We start from the raw sequence: 17,272 nt of genomic DNA on the forward strand, positions 1-17,272 counted from the left end.
TTCCACTTCGATTAGCAGCGTCTTGTTTCCAGGTCATGCCAGCAAACCTTCTTCTTTCATCTTCCCATCTTTTATGTGGAGTTCTTCTAGGTCATTTTTCAATCCTTGCAATCCATTCTATGGCTTACTTTTTCCATCTTTGATCTGTTCTTCTTGCAGTGTGTCCAGATGAAAAATAATTTAAAAGAATAAACCAAATTCAACACTTTCTTCATGAATGTGTGTTCTTAGATTGTACGCATGCTAAGTAAGATGCTGTATATATAAACACTGAATGTATTGATTGATTATTTCAGTAGTGGAGATTTTCCACACTGCCCATACAAGGGATGCACCCAGGCCTAATGATGTCTTTCATTTAAAGATCTAATGGATTGATTGGATGACTTGGGTATTCGTGGAGATGTGTTTCCTGATTGGTAAATCAATCCACATGTCGCTTGCCTGAGACAGGCACCAGATGTAAAGACCGTAGAGCGATGGCCACTTTAGTGTAGTTTTGAACTCCGGGGGATCTCAGAGTTCAGGGATTTTTGTACATACAAACTGTGTTTGACAAGGTCAGGTCTGTACAGCAAACAAGAGAAGCCTGTGTTCGAACAAGGCCTGCTGGGGTCAAGTTATTTGTGTGTTGTGCTGGACATTATTATATTATTATTATACACACAAATATGTTTAAAAACTTATGAAATGTGTAGCTTAAGGTACACTTATAAATTTCAATTAAAGAAGTGAATTTATAGTATCACCTTATCACGAATCCTGGAATCTTGTAGAACTCAATTTCTGTAATAATTGGATGCAGACACCAATTCCAAAGATATAAATTGTCAAATTTATTCAAAAACAAAGACTAAATGTAGCACTACACTAATTATACAAAAGGGAAAAACTAATTAAAATTCAACTCTAGATCAACAAATCAAAGACAAATCACTTCCGTGACCAAATCAAAGACCATGGGATCGCATATGATAACACACAAATCGTTAAACAAAAAAGGTTATAAATACATTGACTACAATACCGGTTAGTAAGACGAAGGTGAGTCTCTCATTAGTATTGTTAGTCAGACATTAAATAACTACGCAGGTTAGTATTCATGTCAGGTAACTTCTCATTATATATATATCAGTCTCATTTACGTTTAGGTGCCGAGAAAGATCCTATCATTACTTGTTACCACAATTTCCCTTAACTGATTATTATTCAATGATTAAGGATAGGCAGGGCCACCTATAATCTGGTGTCTATTAACTTCAGACTAAACAGTTAAACAGGAATGAGAAGATTTTATTTCTAAAATTATCAACAAAACAGTTTAATGCAACACATTAGAAAACGAAATTATATTACACATTCTAGAGTTATGAATCACAGATTAACATTTCTAATTGATTTCTCAAATGTCATGAATCACAAACTCCAAACTGTTAAACTTATCTGAACTTCGTCGCAGAGAGGCCTCTCTGGCTTCGGGCTCAGATAATAGCACACGGCACGAGGTCCGTGTGGTTGGGAACAAAGGCAGTCCGGTTCGGCTTTGTCCAAGAACTTCCACTCAGTCGATACACCTGGAAGTTGGGGTTTCACGAAAGTAGAGTCTTTTACAAACAGATTTTCCACTGGTTTGAAGGCTCCAAGGTTGTGCACAAAATCTTCTTTGTAAGCAGGGTTTCCACTGTAGTTACTTGAAGACAAAGTCTTTGAGGAAAGCAGGGCCCTGTTCGTTCCAAGGGTCAAGTTTCTTAAGACTCAATAGCTATTTAAATGACTGACACTTTCGTATTCAGTCGACTTAGTCAATTGTAAAACTCCACTGATCAGGTGGGCACAGGCGGGCAGCGCAGTCTGTAAAGTTCTTTATTTAATAAAGTCCTTTAAAAGAATTCTTCGTACGGCTCAATCTCCTTCTTCCAGTTTAACTCTTCTGTTGCCGGCAAAGACTTGGTTGGTTTCTGGTTCTGGTTCGGGCAACAGAGCTACAGGTTGAGCTGTGGCAGCGAGTTTCTGGTTCAGGTGAGAGAGAGAGAGAGCGACTGTGCGCTGTTCTTTATACGCCTGTCAGATCAATAGGTGATTGGTTCTTGAGTTTGTGAGATTGGATTTCGGTTTCAGCCCCCAGTGTCCTATTGGAGGGGGGCTTGATTTATGACTGATGTCAATCCATGCCATCTTTTGGAAATGCCGGTTGGCCCGGGTTCATAGCTCTGTGTCTGGATTTCGGCTCTCAATGTTCGGCTCTACAAATGTTATTGAATGTATGAATACAAATACATTTTAATTATCAATTTAAAAACATATGAAATGTTATTGAACATATGCATACAACTACATTTTAATTATCTATTTAAAGTATATGTTTAAATTGAAGAAAACGAAATAATGTATTATGTAAAGTCAATGCCCACATTTGAGCAGTTATCCACACCCAAATTCAGATCAAATTAAAATGTCCTCCATTTGTTTAATGTCTTCGAAACCTTTTTACAAAGAATGCTGGAGGGAAATCCTGTTTTTCTGTCTTGTTTATTTTCATGCCACAGTGCCTATTTAAAGACAATGTATATTCAAGAACTTGAACATAAATACTTAAATAATCTTTCTTTAAAAATCAGGCTACCACTTTTCAATAAGTTTCACAAATTACAGTTTATTAACATAGTAGGTACACAGTAACTACATGTTAGTTACTCACAAGACCAGTGTAATTATGCATTTGTTAACATGTACTTCATGTGTAAAAATGATTAACTGTATATGTAAGTACACATTTGTCTGTTAAGGATGCCTTTGGAGCTAAATAGGACATTATAGGCATTGGGTTGGTGGGGGCGAGGGGGGACACATTGCATTCCTGGATCCATAGGTGCAGGGGACACATCCCCCCCAATATTGACAGTGTTCTCAAGAGGTTCTGAAACGATACCTAAGCCCATGCCATGCATGGCCCACTTGTACACATTAAATACATGTTAACAAATGCCAAATTATACTGTTATTATGAATATGTAACATGTAGTTACTGAGTACCTACTATGAAATTAAGGAGACTTATTGTAAAGTGCTACCAAACTCATTTATGGAAGAAAAATGTAAATGCATCTTTAAATAGGAATAATATGATTTGTACATGCATAGAAAGAAAGTATTGCTTATTAGCAAAGGTACAATTAACGGGATACTGTATTTATGGTTTGAAAGAAAATAGGCTATATATGTGTGTGTGGGTGTGGGTGGGTGTATATTTATTTATTTATTTATTTATTTATTTATTTATTTATTTATTTATTTATATTCTGATGTAAGAACAGAGCAACATTCTCAATTCCTATTTCATAGAAAAACTGTACATATGATTCCCTGAAATATGTTTTTTGTTCAGAGGGTATTTATGTGAAATGTTTCAAGTTGTCCAAGTTTGCCTAGCATTTGAAATTTCATATTAAAATGTAACCCAAAATAAGTAATTAAAATGAAAGCAATGCATTACAGAAAGGGCCATTTACCATTCGTACAATACTTAAGTTATACTAATCTATCCATCCACCCATTTTCAATAAGCGCTTCATCCAGTACAGGGTCACGTTGAGCCAGTAGACAAGGGTGCAGGGCAGGGCACAATCAGGACTGGACACCAGAGTTTTACTAATTCATTTGTTCATTTTTAGGACTGGGAATTCCCTCACTTCATGGGTGATTTAGATATGAACCTGCCAGGAATGTCTACCACTCATGTCAAGTTTAAGCTACCTGTATGCACCAGTATTTTCAAAGAAGAGTATCACATACACATCACAGGTATGTAGACATACAGATGTGGGTTTATCGACATGTATATTTGTAGAGATCATATTATGTTTTGTGTTATTTAATTTGCGGGTTATGAGCAGGATTGAAAAAGTAATTTTATAATCTTTATGTTGTCTCTCATTAAAGCAGGACATTGTTTATACAGTATTCATATTTTAAAAACTTCAGTGTCCCCACCTTCATCATTTGTTTTGAATTTATTCATGTTAAACTATTACAGCATTTAAATGACAGTATATGTTGTTTAAGTGAACAGTTTTTTTGTAAGTAAATTATCTATACTGTATATAGAAAACCCAATTTTCAGTCTAAAGCCTGTGTCTTTCGCTCTAGCTAAATTAACTGTCTGTTTTATTGCATTAGGTTAACACAATGTATTTTTGAAAAGTAAACTGGTTAGCGGAAATCTTCAAATTAGAATGTATTGCTTTCTGTAAGGAGCTTATTGACAGCAATCCTCATCTAAATAAACTTCTTTCTTTGAGGTTTAATCATTCCACTTTTGAACACTCTGAGTTTGCTATAACCTATTAAGTCTTGGCAGCCTTTAATCAAAAATCATGTCCCTCATTAAACTATTTTGCGCTGCATTCAGTGCATTCAGATAATCTGTTCCACTAAACTCAACTGAAAAGTTAAGAAATCAAGGAATTACTCACTTGACTCAGTTTATCACATTCTCCTGTTCATCTTAGTGTAAAGAGCTTTAATACTCATAGCTGTGTGGTGCAAAAATAAACTCATGTACTGTTCAATGCTGTGGGAACAAAGCAGGCATCTATGTTATACCAGAGCTTTAGTATAACAGATCATTCTCATGAAATAAATCTGAATTAGTTTTTTTCCCCCAGTGTTATTTTCACTTAAATATGTGACTGTTTATCTATTTAATTAACTTTGCTGAAACCAATTAAACTACATGATTTTTTAAATAAAATTAAATAAAATAAGAACGCCGGAAACAAACTTCAGATGAAATTACAAACTCATTTGTCTTTGATTAATTTGAAACTGCTCTGTTTGTGTTTCATCAGGAAAATGGTTTAACTATGGGATAATTTTCCTGGTATTGATTTTGGATTTGAACATGTGGAAGAATCAGATCTTTTACAAGCCCTACGAATACGGGCAGTACGTCGGCCCGGGCGAGAAGATCTACACGGTGGAGGACCCCGACACCTTGAGCCAATTCAATAAGAGCACTCTGTCTTGGGAATGGAGATCCAACAACACCAATCCTAGATATAACGTGACCTACAGCAGCAGAGACATGTTCTTGCACAGCAGGTACGTGGGAGCCAGCCTGGATGTGAAGTGTCTCGCTTTCATCCCCAGCCTGGCCGCGTTCGCTCTCTTTGGATTCTTCATCTGGCTCCTCGGGCGATTCCAGGACAGCGAGCAGGGCCCCAAAAACAAAGACAAGACCTACGAGAGGATAAAGCGGAAATCCCCATCCGAATACAGCAAGGATATGGGCGTGACTCCAGAGGAGGCCAACGTTACACTGAACGAAGCCTTAAAAAGCAATAATCCCATGCTTCTCTCAGTAGACACTCCTAATATGGGCTGCAGTAGTTCTACCTCCCATTCGTCACCAGAAACTCAAGAGAGTCACCCTAACATTGTGATCGACAGTGTGGACCCGGTGGAACCAGAAGTCTCCATTGATGTTTGCAAACCATCCCCTTGAGGCAATAGGGACACGCAGCTTGGACCTTCAAAGACTCAGGCACAGCTGGCACAGCCAAGTGCAGTTTCTTTCCTATTTCTGTTTCTCTTCATCTGTTTTACAAGTTGTCTTTGTCTTCTTCATTCTTGTGTCCATAGCAGGAGTGCGACAGGATGAAGAAGACTCAGAACTATTCATAGGAAACTAAAATCAAACAAACATTATTATAACTAGATGTCTGGCATAAGAAGATCACATTTACTCCTAAGGTTTTTACATTTTTTGTATTACGATATTTTAAAGATATTTAATGTGTGGCACTACTCAATTCCAGTCATGTTATCCTACCTTTTCACAGATCTCTCTGTCTTGTTGGTGCTTAACATTTACTTTAATGTTTATCAGGACATTTTCTATACTTATTCCAATATTGTGTGGTGCCTCGATAGCAAAATAATTTATACAGTCAGAACATTTGCACAATTGTACATACAAATATTGACCTGTACCCTTTAATTTCCGATTATACAAAATGTGGTGCCTTGATAAGTTGTTTCTGTAAAATAACTTAGTTGTCAAAACAGGACAGTGTAGTTGTTCAAGTAGACCATTGAAGTAAATCAGGTACCTGTTTTTTACAGAAGCATTATTAATGTCTCACCATTAACATAATTGTTTCTTTAGATTTCCATAAATGTAGAGCTCTGAAGAGGCAGGGGTGGTTATTGTTTCACAGATGTGACTAAGTAAGTACAGAGAGCTGCCCTGCTTTGTCCTGATTATCTTTAAGTGCCGTTGTGAATCGGAAGACACCGGAGCAGACGACAATAAAAAAGGCCTCCACAGACCACCATTTGTGAAAATTATGTAAAATCAGTAGTAATGGCTAAGTGTGATTCTTATAATTCAATATATAGATGGGCATGATCACAAACCTAATTCCTTCACCTCGGCAGATGAAGGTTAAGACACTGCCATCCTACAACCGTTCATTTCTTTCAAGGCCATGAGTGAGAGAAATCATGTCAGACTTCATACAGTTGTGCAAGGTAAGCAGTCATTGTGCTTGGAAGATTCCTGTATTTATTTATTTGTGTATTTATTTGTTTATTTATTTATTTGGCGGTTTGCATAAAATATCTTTCTTCTGGAGTGAATCTGTTGGCAGAATATTTCCAGTATTTGTAAAGAGAGAGAGGGAGAAAAACAACAATATGACTTTTGTGTGGCATTTGAAAATCACTACTGATTTAGTGAGAATCAGTGCATTGTTAATATAGGCTTACTAAGTTTGATTCAGCTTGTGACTAACCTTTCTGTGTTGTAGTGAGGATTCGCATCAAACTGTTATGTATATATCACACTGTAATAAATATACAACATTTTGTTACAAATTTATACACCGTCTCATTATTCAAAAGCATCTAGACAACTTATACAGCTCTATAAAACATTAATTTTTTCCAGAGCTGTATGTCTGTTGTAACAACCTCCTGCTCTTGTAGGCCTGAGTGTTGAGATCTGAGGGAAAATGTGCTCCCGTAAACGTATGAAATGCTCGACTTACTAATGAAGAACACAGGATGACATTTTTGAAGCTCCTACTGCACTGCAGGACTGGGGATACGAAACTCTGTGGTACGACTGTTCACTTTCTGTCTCTTCCAGATATCATTCAGCAAGGAATCAAATGTGCGTATTAAATGTGTTTACATCTGTAAACTGGGGCACTTTAAACTTGAGTTTCTTGCAGGCTTGATTACAACCCCAATTCCGGAAAAGTTGGGACAGTATGGAAAATGCAAAAAAAATAACAAAAATAAATTCAGTTCACCTTGTACTATATTGAAAACACATTATTAACACATTATTTGATGTTTTACTTTGTGAATTTAATTTATTTTTGTAAATATACACTCATTTCAAACCTGATGACTGCATCACACTCCACAAAGTTGGGACGGTCGACTGTTTGCCAATGTGTAACATCACCTTTTCTTGTAATAACACTTATTAAGCGTTTGGGCACTGAAGACACCAGTTGGTTAAGTTTATCAAGTGGAATTTTGTATTATTATTATTATTTTTATTTCTTGGCAGACGCCTTTATCCAGGGCGACTTACAACATAAGTGCAAAACAAACTGCAAAAATACAGTTAAGTAAAAGGCATCAATCATTACAAATTCAATTTAACTAAAACAATTCAAAATAATCAATTTTACAAATTCCAATTTACAATTTACACAGGCAAGTACAATAAGAGAGGTCCTACATCCTGGACAGTAAAAGCTAAGTGCTGTCAAGATGTAGGGTCACAGTCAAGGGCTACGGGACAGGGAGCAAGGAGGAAAACAAATTGAAAACACAAGAAGCAAAATAAAACTGTGAAGTGCTATCTAGCAGGGATAAAAGGACTAATATTACAAGTGCTGTCGGAAAAGATGCATCTTGAGTAAGCGCCGGAATGAGGTCAAGGACTCTGCTGTTTTGACTTCGGTGGGCAGGTCATTCCACCATTTAGGAGCCAGGGGTGAGAAGGAGCGGCTCTGGAGGAAGGAGAGTGGAGAGGAGGCAGAGTTAGTCTTTTGGCACTGGAGGAGCGCAGTGGTCTGGAGGGGATGTATGGAGAGACGTGTGACTGAAGGTATCTTGGTGCAGTGTGGTCGAGACAGCGGTAGGTGAGGGTCAATGTCTTGAACTGAATGCGTGTCGCTATCAGGAGCCAGTGGAGGGAGCAGAGCAGTGGTGTAGCGTGTGTGAATCGGGGCAGAGAGACACCAGATGAGCCGCAGAGTTCTGGATGAGCTGGAGCGGCGGGTAGTAGTTGCAGGCAGGCCGGCCAGGAGGGAGAGGACCAGTGACTGGACGAGCAGCTGAGTCGAGTAGTCGGTGAGGAAGGGTTGGATTCGGCGTATGTTGCTCAGGAAGAATCTACAGGTGCGTGTCAGCGTGGTGATGTGCTGGGTGTAGGAGAGCACAGGATCGAGGGTGACTCCTAGATTTTTAGCGGAAGAAGAAGGAGAGAGTGTGGTGGATTTCAAGGGGATCGAGATGGGGAGGTCCACAGAAGGTGAGGAAGAGTGGGGGAAAAACAGGAGATCCGATTTGGAGAGGTTGAGCTTGAGGTGGTGCGAGTGCATCCAGGCAGAAATAGCAGACAAGCAGGAAGAGATGCAAGAGGGGATGAGAGGGTCGGAAGAGGGAAAAGACAGGAAGATCTGGGCATCATCAGCATAGAAGTGGTTGGAGAAACCATGGGATGCAATGAGGGGGTCCAGGGAGCGAGTGTAGAGAGAGAACAGGAGCGGGCCCAGGACAAGAGCCTTGGGAAACGCCTGTGAGGAGAGGTTTGGGGGTGGATGAGGAGCCTCGCCATGTCACTTGGTAGGACCGGATGCTGAGGTAGGAGGAGAACCAGGTGAGAGCAGTCCCAGAGATTCCAAGGTCAGCGAGGCAGGAGAGAGGAGGGAGGGAGGAGAAGGTGGATAAAAGTTTGGGGGGGTTGTTGACAGTAGATTGGAAACTGTGATTGTGAGAGTGATTGGAAGTAAGACTTCTTGGCTGAGGTGAGTGAGTAGGAGAATGTAGACAGTAGAGAGCGGTAGAGTTCGAGGGCAGCTGGGAGTTTGGTCCTTTTCCACTTCTGTTCGGCGGCACAAAGACTAGTTCGGGTTGAGTGGAGAACAGCAGAGAGCCAAGGCTGAGGAGGGGAGGGACGGGCAGGACGAGACGTGAGAGGACAGAGAGAGTCAAGGGAGGAGGTGAGGGAGGAGAACAAAAAGGAGGTAGCACAGTTGATAGATAGATGGGAAAAACAGTCAATGGAAGGTAAGAGGGTGAGGGCAGTAGAGGCAAGGGTGGAGGGGGAGACAGAGTGGAGATTACGGTGGAAGGCGACCGAGGGAGTGGGTGGAGTTGGGAGGGAGGGGAGGGAAATGGAGAAGGAAATTAAGTGGTGGTCCGAGATGTCCATGGGTGTCACGGAGAGTGTTGAAGGGGAGCAGCCTCTAGAGAAGATGAGGTCTAGCTGGCGGCCTGCCCTGTGAGTGGGTGGAGACGGGGAGAGAGAGAAGTTAAAGGAGTGAAGGAGAGGAAGAAATCCAGCACAGTGGGAAGGGTTGGAGAGGTGGATGTTGAAGTATCCCAGGAGGATGGAAGGTGAGGACAGCGAGGGGAGGGAGGACAGAAGAAAGTCAAGTTCATCCAGGAAGGAGGTGAGTGGACCAGGTGGACGGTAGAGAACTAGAAGGAAGAGGTGAGAGGGAGAGGTGATTTCCACTGCATGGAATTCAAAGCTGTGGGTCGAGAGAGGGGGGGAGAGCAGGAGCCCTGTTCCTCCTCCCCGCCCAGTAAGACGAGGGGAGTGGGACAGGACAAACAGAGACGATATTGCAGCAGGGGTAGTAGAGATGTCCGGGGAGATCAATGTCTCGGTGTGAGCGAGGAAATCCAGAGACTGGTGGGAGGCGAAGGCGGAGATTAAGTCGGCCTTGTTGGAAGCTGAGTGGCAGTTCCACAGGCCCCCGGAGAGTGGAATAGAAGGGAGGGAGGAGGAGGGGAGAGGCAGAGAGATGAGGTTGGAGGGATTAGGGAAACAGGTGCACGCCGAGTAGATGGAGAGAGCAGGACAGGAATCGGAGAGATCGTCATGGTTGCCTGATGTTGCTGTGCAGCGTCTCCTCGCAGTCTTCTCCTCACTGGAGTCCCTGCAGCTAGAGTCCCTGCCCTTTGGAGATGGGGCCCTTTGGAAGGGGGGCACTGAAGGCTGCTGGCGCTGACTGCTAGCGCAGAGGTATGGGGGGCTGTTAAATACGACACCTGTAACTAATTAGGACAGTGCACACCTGTATTACGTTGAATGACACAAGGCTGGCCAGGATGGCCCTCCCTCCCACGCAGGACTGCTAATAGCACAATTAATGGCCACTTAATATCTGAATACAGACAAAGACAGTGCCAGACACATGCAGTTACACTGAACAATAGCACGTATTAATGCTAAATAAATGCTAAATAATAAATAAACAGCCTACAGTGTAATGCTTCTGATTGCAGACAGGGCGTGTCAAGTGCGCTAAGTAAGTTGCTAAATTCACTAACAAACAGTCGCTGCTCTTACTACAAAACAGGTGCAAGATATACAATTCGTAGCTAAACAACAAACCACGTAACCAATCAATGTAACTTAACTAAACTAGGAAACGCAAGAGAAAAAGCAATACTTTTCCTAGTTTAGTTAAGTTACATTGATTGTTTACATGGTTTGTTTTCCCCCATTCATCCATTATGCATTTCTTCAGCTGCACAACTGTACAGGCCTTTGTTGCCTTATTTTGCGCTTCATAATGTGCCACACATTCTCAATCGCAGACAGGTCAGGATTGCAGGCAGGCCATGCCAGCACCCGCACTCTCTGCTTACACAACCATGTGCTTGTAATCCGGGCAGAATGTGGTTTGGCGTTATCCTGCTGGAAAATGCAGGGACGTCCCTGGAAAAGACGACGTCTGGATGGCAGCATATGTTGCTCCAAAATGTGTACATATCTTTCTGCATTAATGGTGCCCTCACAGATGTTCAAGTTACCCATGCCATGGGCACTGACACACCCCCATACCATGACAGACGCTGGCTTTTGGACCTGACGCTGATAACAGCTTGGATGGTCCTTTTCCTCTTTGGCCCGGAGAACACGACGGCTGTTTTGTCCAAAAACGATTTAAAATGTTGACTCATCGGACCACAAAACACAATTCCACTGTGCTACTGTCCATCTCAGATGAGGCCAAGCCCAGAGAAGTCGGCAGCGCTTCTGGACAGTGTTGATGTATGGCTTCTGCTTTGCATAGTAAAGCCTTAACTTACATCTGTGGATGCAGCGGCGAATGCTTGATGACTGACAAAGGTTTACCAAAGTATTCATGTCAGGATATCCATTACTGACTCATGATGGTTTTTAAGACAGTGACATCTGAAGGATCAGAGATAACGCGCATTCAGAAGTGGTTTTCAGCCTTGCCATTTACGCACCGAAATTTGACCGGATTCCTTGAATCTTTTAATTATATTGTGCACTGTAGAAGGTGAAATCCGATTTGTCTTCGGGGAATGTTGTTCTCAAAGTGTTGGATTATTCGCGGACGCATCTGTTGGCAGATTGGCGAGCCTCGACCCATCCTTGCTCTTGAAGGACTAGGCCTTTTTTGGAGGCTCCTTATATACTATGATTACACGATTGCCTCACCTGTGTCACATCACCTTCTTATTTCAACTTGTCACATCACTATTAGTCCTAAATTGCCCCTGTCCCAACTTTTTTGGAACGTGTTCCATACATCAATTTCAAAATAAATGTTTACCTTCAAAAAACTATGCATTTTCCATACTGTCCCAACTTTTTCGGAATTGGGGTTGTAAATCATAACTTTCACCCACCCGCTAATAGCAAACTACAAACCTGTACTTCATAACAGTTACGGGTATGAGTAGAAGGAAGTAGCATCTTATAGAAAGTGAAGCTACCACTGAGTACAGTTTTGTGGTTTAAATTAGCAGGTGGCAAAGTTTAGATTTAACCTGTAATCCCTATCACCCTCCTTGGCTCGCTGTGCATTACTGAGAGATCATGCTCAGAGGCAGCTTTTCTGGCCACTGTTTGAAATAGGAGCTGTTTTTTTTCACCAAGCATCAGATGCTTATCTCTCCTTCATCAAGCTGAGCTTGTGCAGCAGTTCATGATATAATTCAGTTTTACAGTATGTCACATGGGGAGTATTTCATCATGAAGTGGTCCATTGCTTCATCATCACAGAAGTATTAGAATTGTTCATACACTCCTGAAATGCAGTGGGAAATGTTCTGTGGAAGTGGAGCACTCTGGGGCACATCAGACTGTGTCTTCCAGTATATTTTGAAGAGTTATCCATTCTAGGATAAGAAATATCAGATTACATTATGAAGTCCATAAGTTAGCAACATATTCACAGAGTTGTTCATGTTTTCATCATTTATTCAACGATTCGAGGAAGTACATAGATCACGTTCATGTATGTTTTTCTTCTCTCAGACAGACGCTGATGTTAAGGAATTGTCTGTACTGGGAGGGTACAAATAGAGCCTTATACAGGTTAGGCTATTTTTGTTAGACAAAAGGCATACAGATGCAAGCTACTTCAGTACTGCTATGCTACAGTTGTTTCACCGCTTTCTGTGAGCAGCTGTCTTCACTAAAGATTACAGTTTTGAAGTTGTCATTCATGCAGAATTCGTTTCAATTTTCAATGACTGCAATTCCACACAAGAAAAAAATACAATACCACAGTCACCAATTTAAAAAAAAGGCAGGTACCAAAACAACCATTCTAAATATCAATGTCAGTGATTTTCATCACTTTTCTTTTATCTTCAATGACCTTGAAGAAGCACTGTTTGTAGTTTTTTTTTTTTTCCCAGTTAACATCCTCACAGAAAAGAGTTAAGAAGTTGATTTCTCTGCATATTTCATGTCTTCTTCCATGCACTGTGTTTTAAGGGTGCAGTGTGTTATAGTTTGAACTTTAAATCTTAATCAATATCCTATTGTGTATCCCATAGGCATAATATACTAACAAGATCGTGACAGGGACAGGGGGCACGTTAAAACACGGAATTGGACGACTCCTGTTCTCTGGAATGTGACCCAAACTGTGCGCAGGTCACAGCCGGCGTGTCTCCGGAGGTCACCAGCCTGCTGTTTCCTCACCAAGTTTAGTTACTATGGTAATTCCCTACACACTTTATCTGGAGCATGGTAAGTTTCCATGGTGACATGTAAGCGTGGTTAGTCACTGTTAGCGGTACCAAGATGTGCCTCAATCAGCACGACACTTTTAGGTTTCTGAAATTGTGGTTTTTGACATTTAAAATTAATTCCAATTTTCTTTTTATGTGAGCTTGTTAGGCGAATGCATATTGTTTATGAATGTGTATCTATTCATCAATTAAACAAAATATAAAAACGAGCTATGGGGAACCATTTTTTTTTCTATTATATAGAGAAACACCTTTGTCCTTTGAGTGGAGAAGAAAATGGTTCATTTAATTAAAACATGATAGCAGGCAGTGGGAATCTTTTAATAGAAATGTGTCTGGGAAGCATGTTTGAATTGAATGATTCATTTTGGGTTCTAAAATCTGTTGTTCAACCGTTGATGCACTGCATCAATCTTTTCACGTAAAAAATCACCAACACCGCAGCAGAAGAGTTAAATTGTATTTTTTAATGATGTAAAAATAACAAGTGCATCAGCCAGGAAAACACTGGTAATCATAAGATGTCTCCTGCACAATAGTTCACCCGCTCTGAATGCACCTTCATGCCGAGTATGCATCCCAAGACACTAGACGTACATGTTAATGTAAGGTCTTACTCATGAAAGGCAAACCGCTTTTTCACATATAGCAGTTTCAATTAAATTAATTAATATTCAACATTGTATGGACAAATAAATTGCAGAGGCTGTCTGAGAAAAGGCCAATCTGTTATTTTATTACTGAAGGTATTGCATTTAAAAACAGGGGAATAATGTACCCAACATCGTAGAATGTTCTCCTGTCCAACATGTTCAACTTGTGCCCATGAATCATTGGTGCTATTATGCAAAATAAGTGTTTCAACATTCTGCACGGCTGAGGGAAACATGTCATACATTACATGTACTAGATTAAGCTACTTCGAACCAAGCAACCATGTCTAGGGCCCTTTTTTTTTAGCAAGCAATCATTAAAAGAACTAAAACCTAGCATGAGAAGACGGGTCATAGCCTTGACATTCAAATGACTCTCTGGTGTACTAAATATGCAAATGCAACAGAACAAAAAAAAATCTCTATGTTCTTAACAAGCTGGAAAACGAAGGTGCAGTTCTAGAATCGGACACAGTCTATCAGCTGGAATCGGTTAATTCTGTTCCATGTGATTCCATTTAGTCATTGTTTCATCATCCATAGCCTGATGAGGATAGTGCTGTAACCTCCAAAATGAATAGTGTAAATACTGTACTCTACCTATTATAACAGAATGATGTTTAAAAAATAGTGCAGACATAAAACAACACAAAAACATGTGCTTGATGACCTTATAATGTTTCATTTATCTAGTGATGACTCAATATATAGAATATATAGTTCAGATCATATTTATTGTATTGTATTTTGATGATAATGTTTTCTGGGCACTAGTAAATAGTAAATCTGAGCAGTGGACAAAATACCTAGTATATAAAGATATAATTCCTTTGAGGAATATCCCTCATATTCCCATGTTTTCATCATTGTTATATCTATATCTATATATATATATATATATATCTATATATATATATATATATATATATATATATACAGCTCTGGAAAAAATTAAGAGACCAGTGCAAAATTTTCTAAAATCAGCATCTCCACATGTATGGCAGCCATTCCATTCCATTCATATTTTTATTAGGAGTTTGGGAGAAATGTTGACAGTAGTTTATAAAAAAATGTTCATTTTAGCCAAACACATACCTATAAATAGTAAAACCAGAGAAACGGATCATTTTGCAGTGGTCTCTTAATTTTTTCGAGAGCTGTATATATAAGTAATCATTGGTAATTTCCTGCAGAAAAAGCAAATATTGACAAAGAACTAGCACTAACTTGAGAAAGACTTCCTTGGTGAATTAGCTTCAGCGTCTGTCTGTGATTTCTGTTTAATGAGAATGCCATTACATCAGCCTCCCAGTGCTGCCAGGGTGAAAGAAGCTTTGACTAATAATCAGCACTGGAAATCTCCATATATCTGCTGGTTTAGAAGTGAAATGAACTGAACGAGAGTGGAGATGCACTTGTGCATGAGCAGAGTGAAATGTAATTCAAAACGAGTGAATTAAATTCTGTACAGTTGGAGATATAGGTTTTGCTATAAAAGCTCCCCATTATCCCATAATTTGCATTTTATAACAGCGATGTACATTAAAGTTGCGCTCAGACTGCTTTCATCAGCCTGGGAGTTTATATTGGAAATGGAAACATTGAAAAAGCATTTTAAATGCAGTTACTAATCCTTGAAATAACTTCTGTACATGTTCAGTTCTTGGGTTTTTTGTACTCTCCTTCTCAGTTTTTAGGTTCTTCCTCAATTTGTCATTTTGGCCCCAAATATAAAACCCTGAAGGTTTGCTTGATGCATCCTGCAGATTTGTGAGACAGGATGCTCTCTCATCTGATTACAAAGTTGTTGTTTTTTCCCTGGCAATAGGTTAATACCAGCTGCTTCCTAAAGCCGATACCACATCCATCATATTTCAATGTCGGCCAAAATTAACGCTGAGCTCTTCCCTGACCAAAATAACAAATAAAAACATACTGCTTGTTGGCCTCCTATAATTCATCATTGAATAATTACATTGCATAGATTGATGACAAATTGCTTATGTATTGATTTACATACACAATAAATTTGCCATTTATTTATTGACATTTATAACACAATAACTTACTTTTTCATGATGCTTCACTATCCCTAAAGCCATTCCTACATTTAATCTTATCAGTAACACTTTACAATAAGTATTCCTAGTTAATGTATTTACATAGTAGGTACTCAGTAACTACATCTTTAGTTGCTCATAAGTGCAGTGTAATTATGCTTTATTATAATGTACTTAATGTGTAAAAAGTGGGCCATGCCCAGTATAGCTCCAAAGGTAGCCTCCCGGTGGGCATCCTAACCAGGCAATTGTGTACATACCTATACTGTTAATCATTATTACACATTAAGTACATTGTAATAAAGCATAATTACTGTTCTCATGAGTAACTACCCACTATGTAAATACACTGTAACTAGGGAGACTTATTGTAAAGTGTTACCATCTTACCTTTACAGTTATAATACATTTTATTATACAGTTTCTTACTCAACGACAGAGCTAGCTCAACTCTCTGTGTCTGTTACCACCGAATGTGCAGCCTTGATCTCAGCAGGCGCCATGACATCCTGAAATGCCACTGGACTTCATCTTCCCTCCACTAAATTCAGTTGCCTCTGGTCTCCCGAAGAAAAGGTACATCTGGATCAGGTCATCCTGTAATGCTGCTGTTATATTCAGTTGTGATGTTTCCAACCTCAAATCGATTTACTTCTAGTCACAAATGGTATTATTAAAATATACCCTGTTCACTAAGGTGTTGCCCTTGCTTGCACTAAAATGCAGTTTATATTCACAGCAGCCGAGCCGGAGATGACAGGGCAAATTTACTATTCCACTTGTCAGGCCGTGCTATTTAAAGATAGGGTAATGTCAGACTCGGTGAGGGCGAAAGCCTTAAAATGATGGATCTAAGTAGGAGAATGTACTGCAAAGCTGTCAATAGGTACTTGTAAAGTGTGAGTCTTTAGATGGGAAAAACATGTTTTTTCCTGTCAGTGCGATGTAAGGCCTCGGCTGATGCCTTTGCCAAGCCTATCAGTCTCACTGATGTGAGAAATGAGATATTGATTTTTTCACTATGCAATCAGTGAGGGAAAACTACTGGAGCAACAGTTCTGCAAAATAATGTGCGACGTAAAGAAAAAGTTATTACTATTAGTCTCCAGCAGTATTTACACCCATTTTATTTTTGTTTAAGTAGGAACGATGGTCGCTGTGATAAGATATAATGAGGTGATCTCTGCTGGAGATTAACGGTCTTTAAAAAAGTACATTTGTTTTTGTAGCAAACATTTTATAAAATGCACTTTTATGTTTTTCCAAATTTTTCAACTCATTAAT

General features: G+C 39.7%; 1 protein-coding gene across 2 annotated transcripts in view; it reads left to right on the forward strand.

Moving 5' to 3' along the window:
* tmem117 (transmembrane protein 117) overlaps positions 1-6,880 on the forward strand; it is an 83,851-nt gene extending 76,971 nt beyond the window's left edge. For both annotated transcript variants that reach the window (XM_066724385.1, XM_066724384.1), the window contains exons 7-8: positions 3,672-3,801; positions 4,848-6,880. In XM_066724385.1, coding sequence (XP_066580482.1) covers positions 3,672-3,801; positions 4,848-5,503 — 786 coding nt within the window. In that variant the 3' untranslated portion in view covers positions 5,504-6,880. The remainder of the gene's footprint in view (positions 1-3,671; positions 3,802-4,847) is intronic.
* Positions 6,881-17,272: the final 10,392 nt, after the last annotated feature.

This window comes from Amia ocellicauda, chromosome 15 (genome assembly GCF_036373705.1).
Source record: "Amia ocellicauda isolate fAmiCal2 chromosome 15, fAmiCal2.hap1, whole genome shotgun sequence".
NCBI classification, from domain to species: Eukaryota; Metazoa; Chordata; class Actinopteri; order Amiiformes; family Amiidae; genus Amia; species Amia ocellicauda.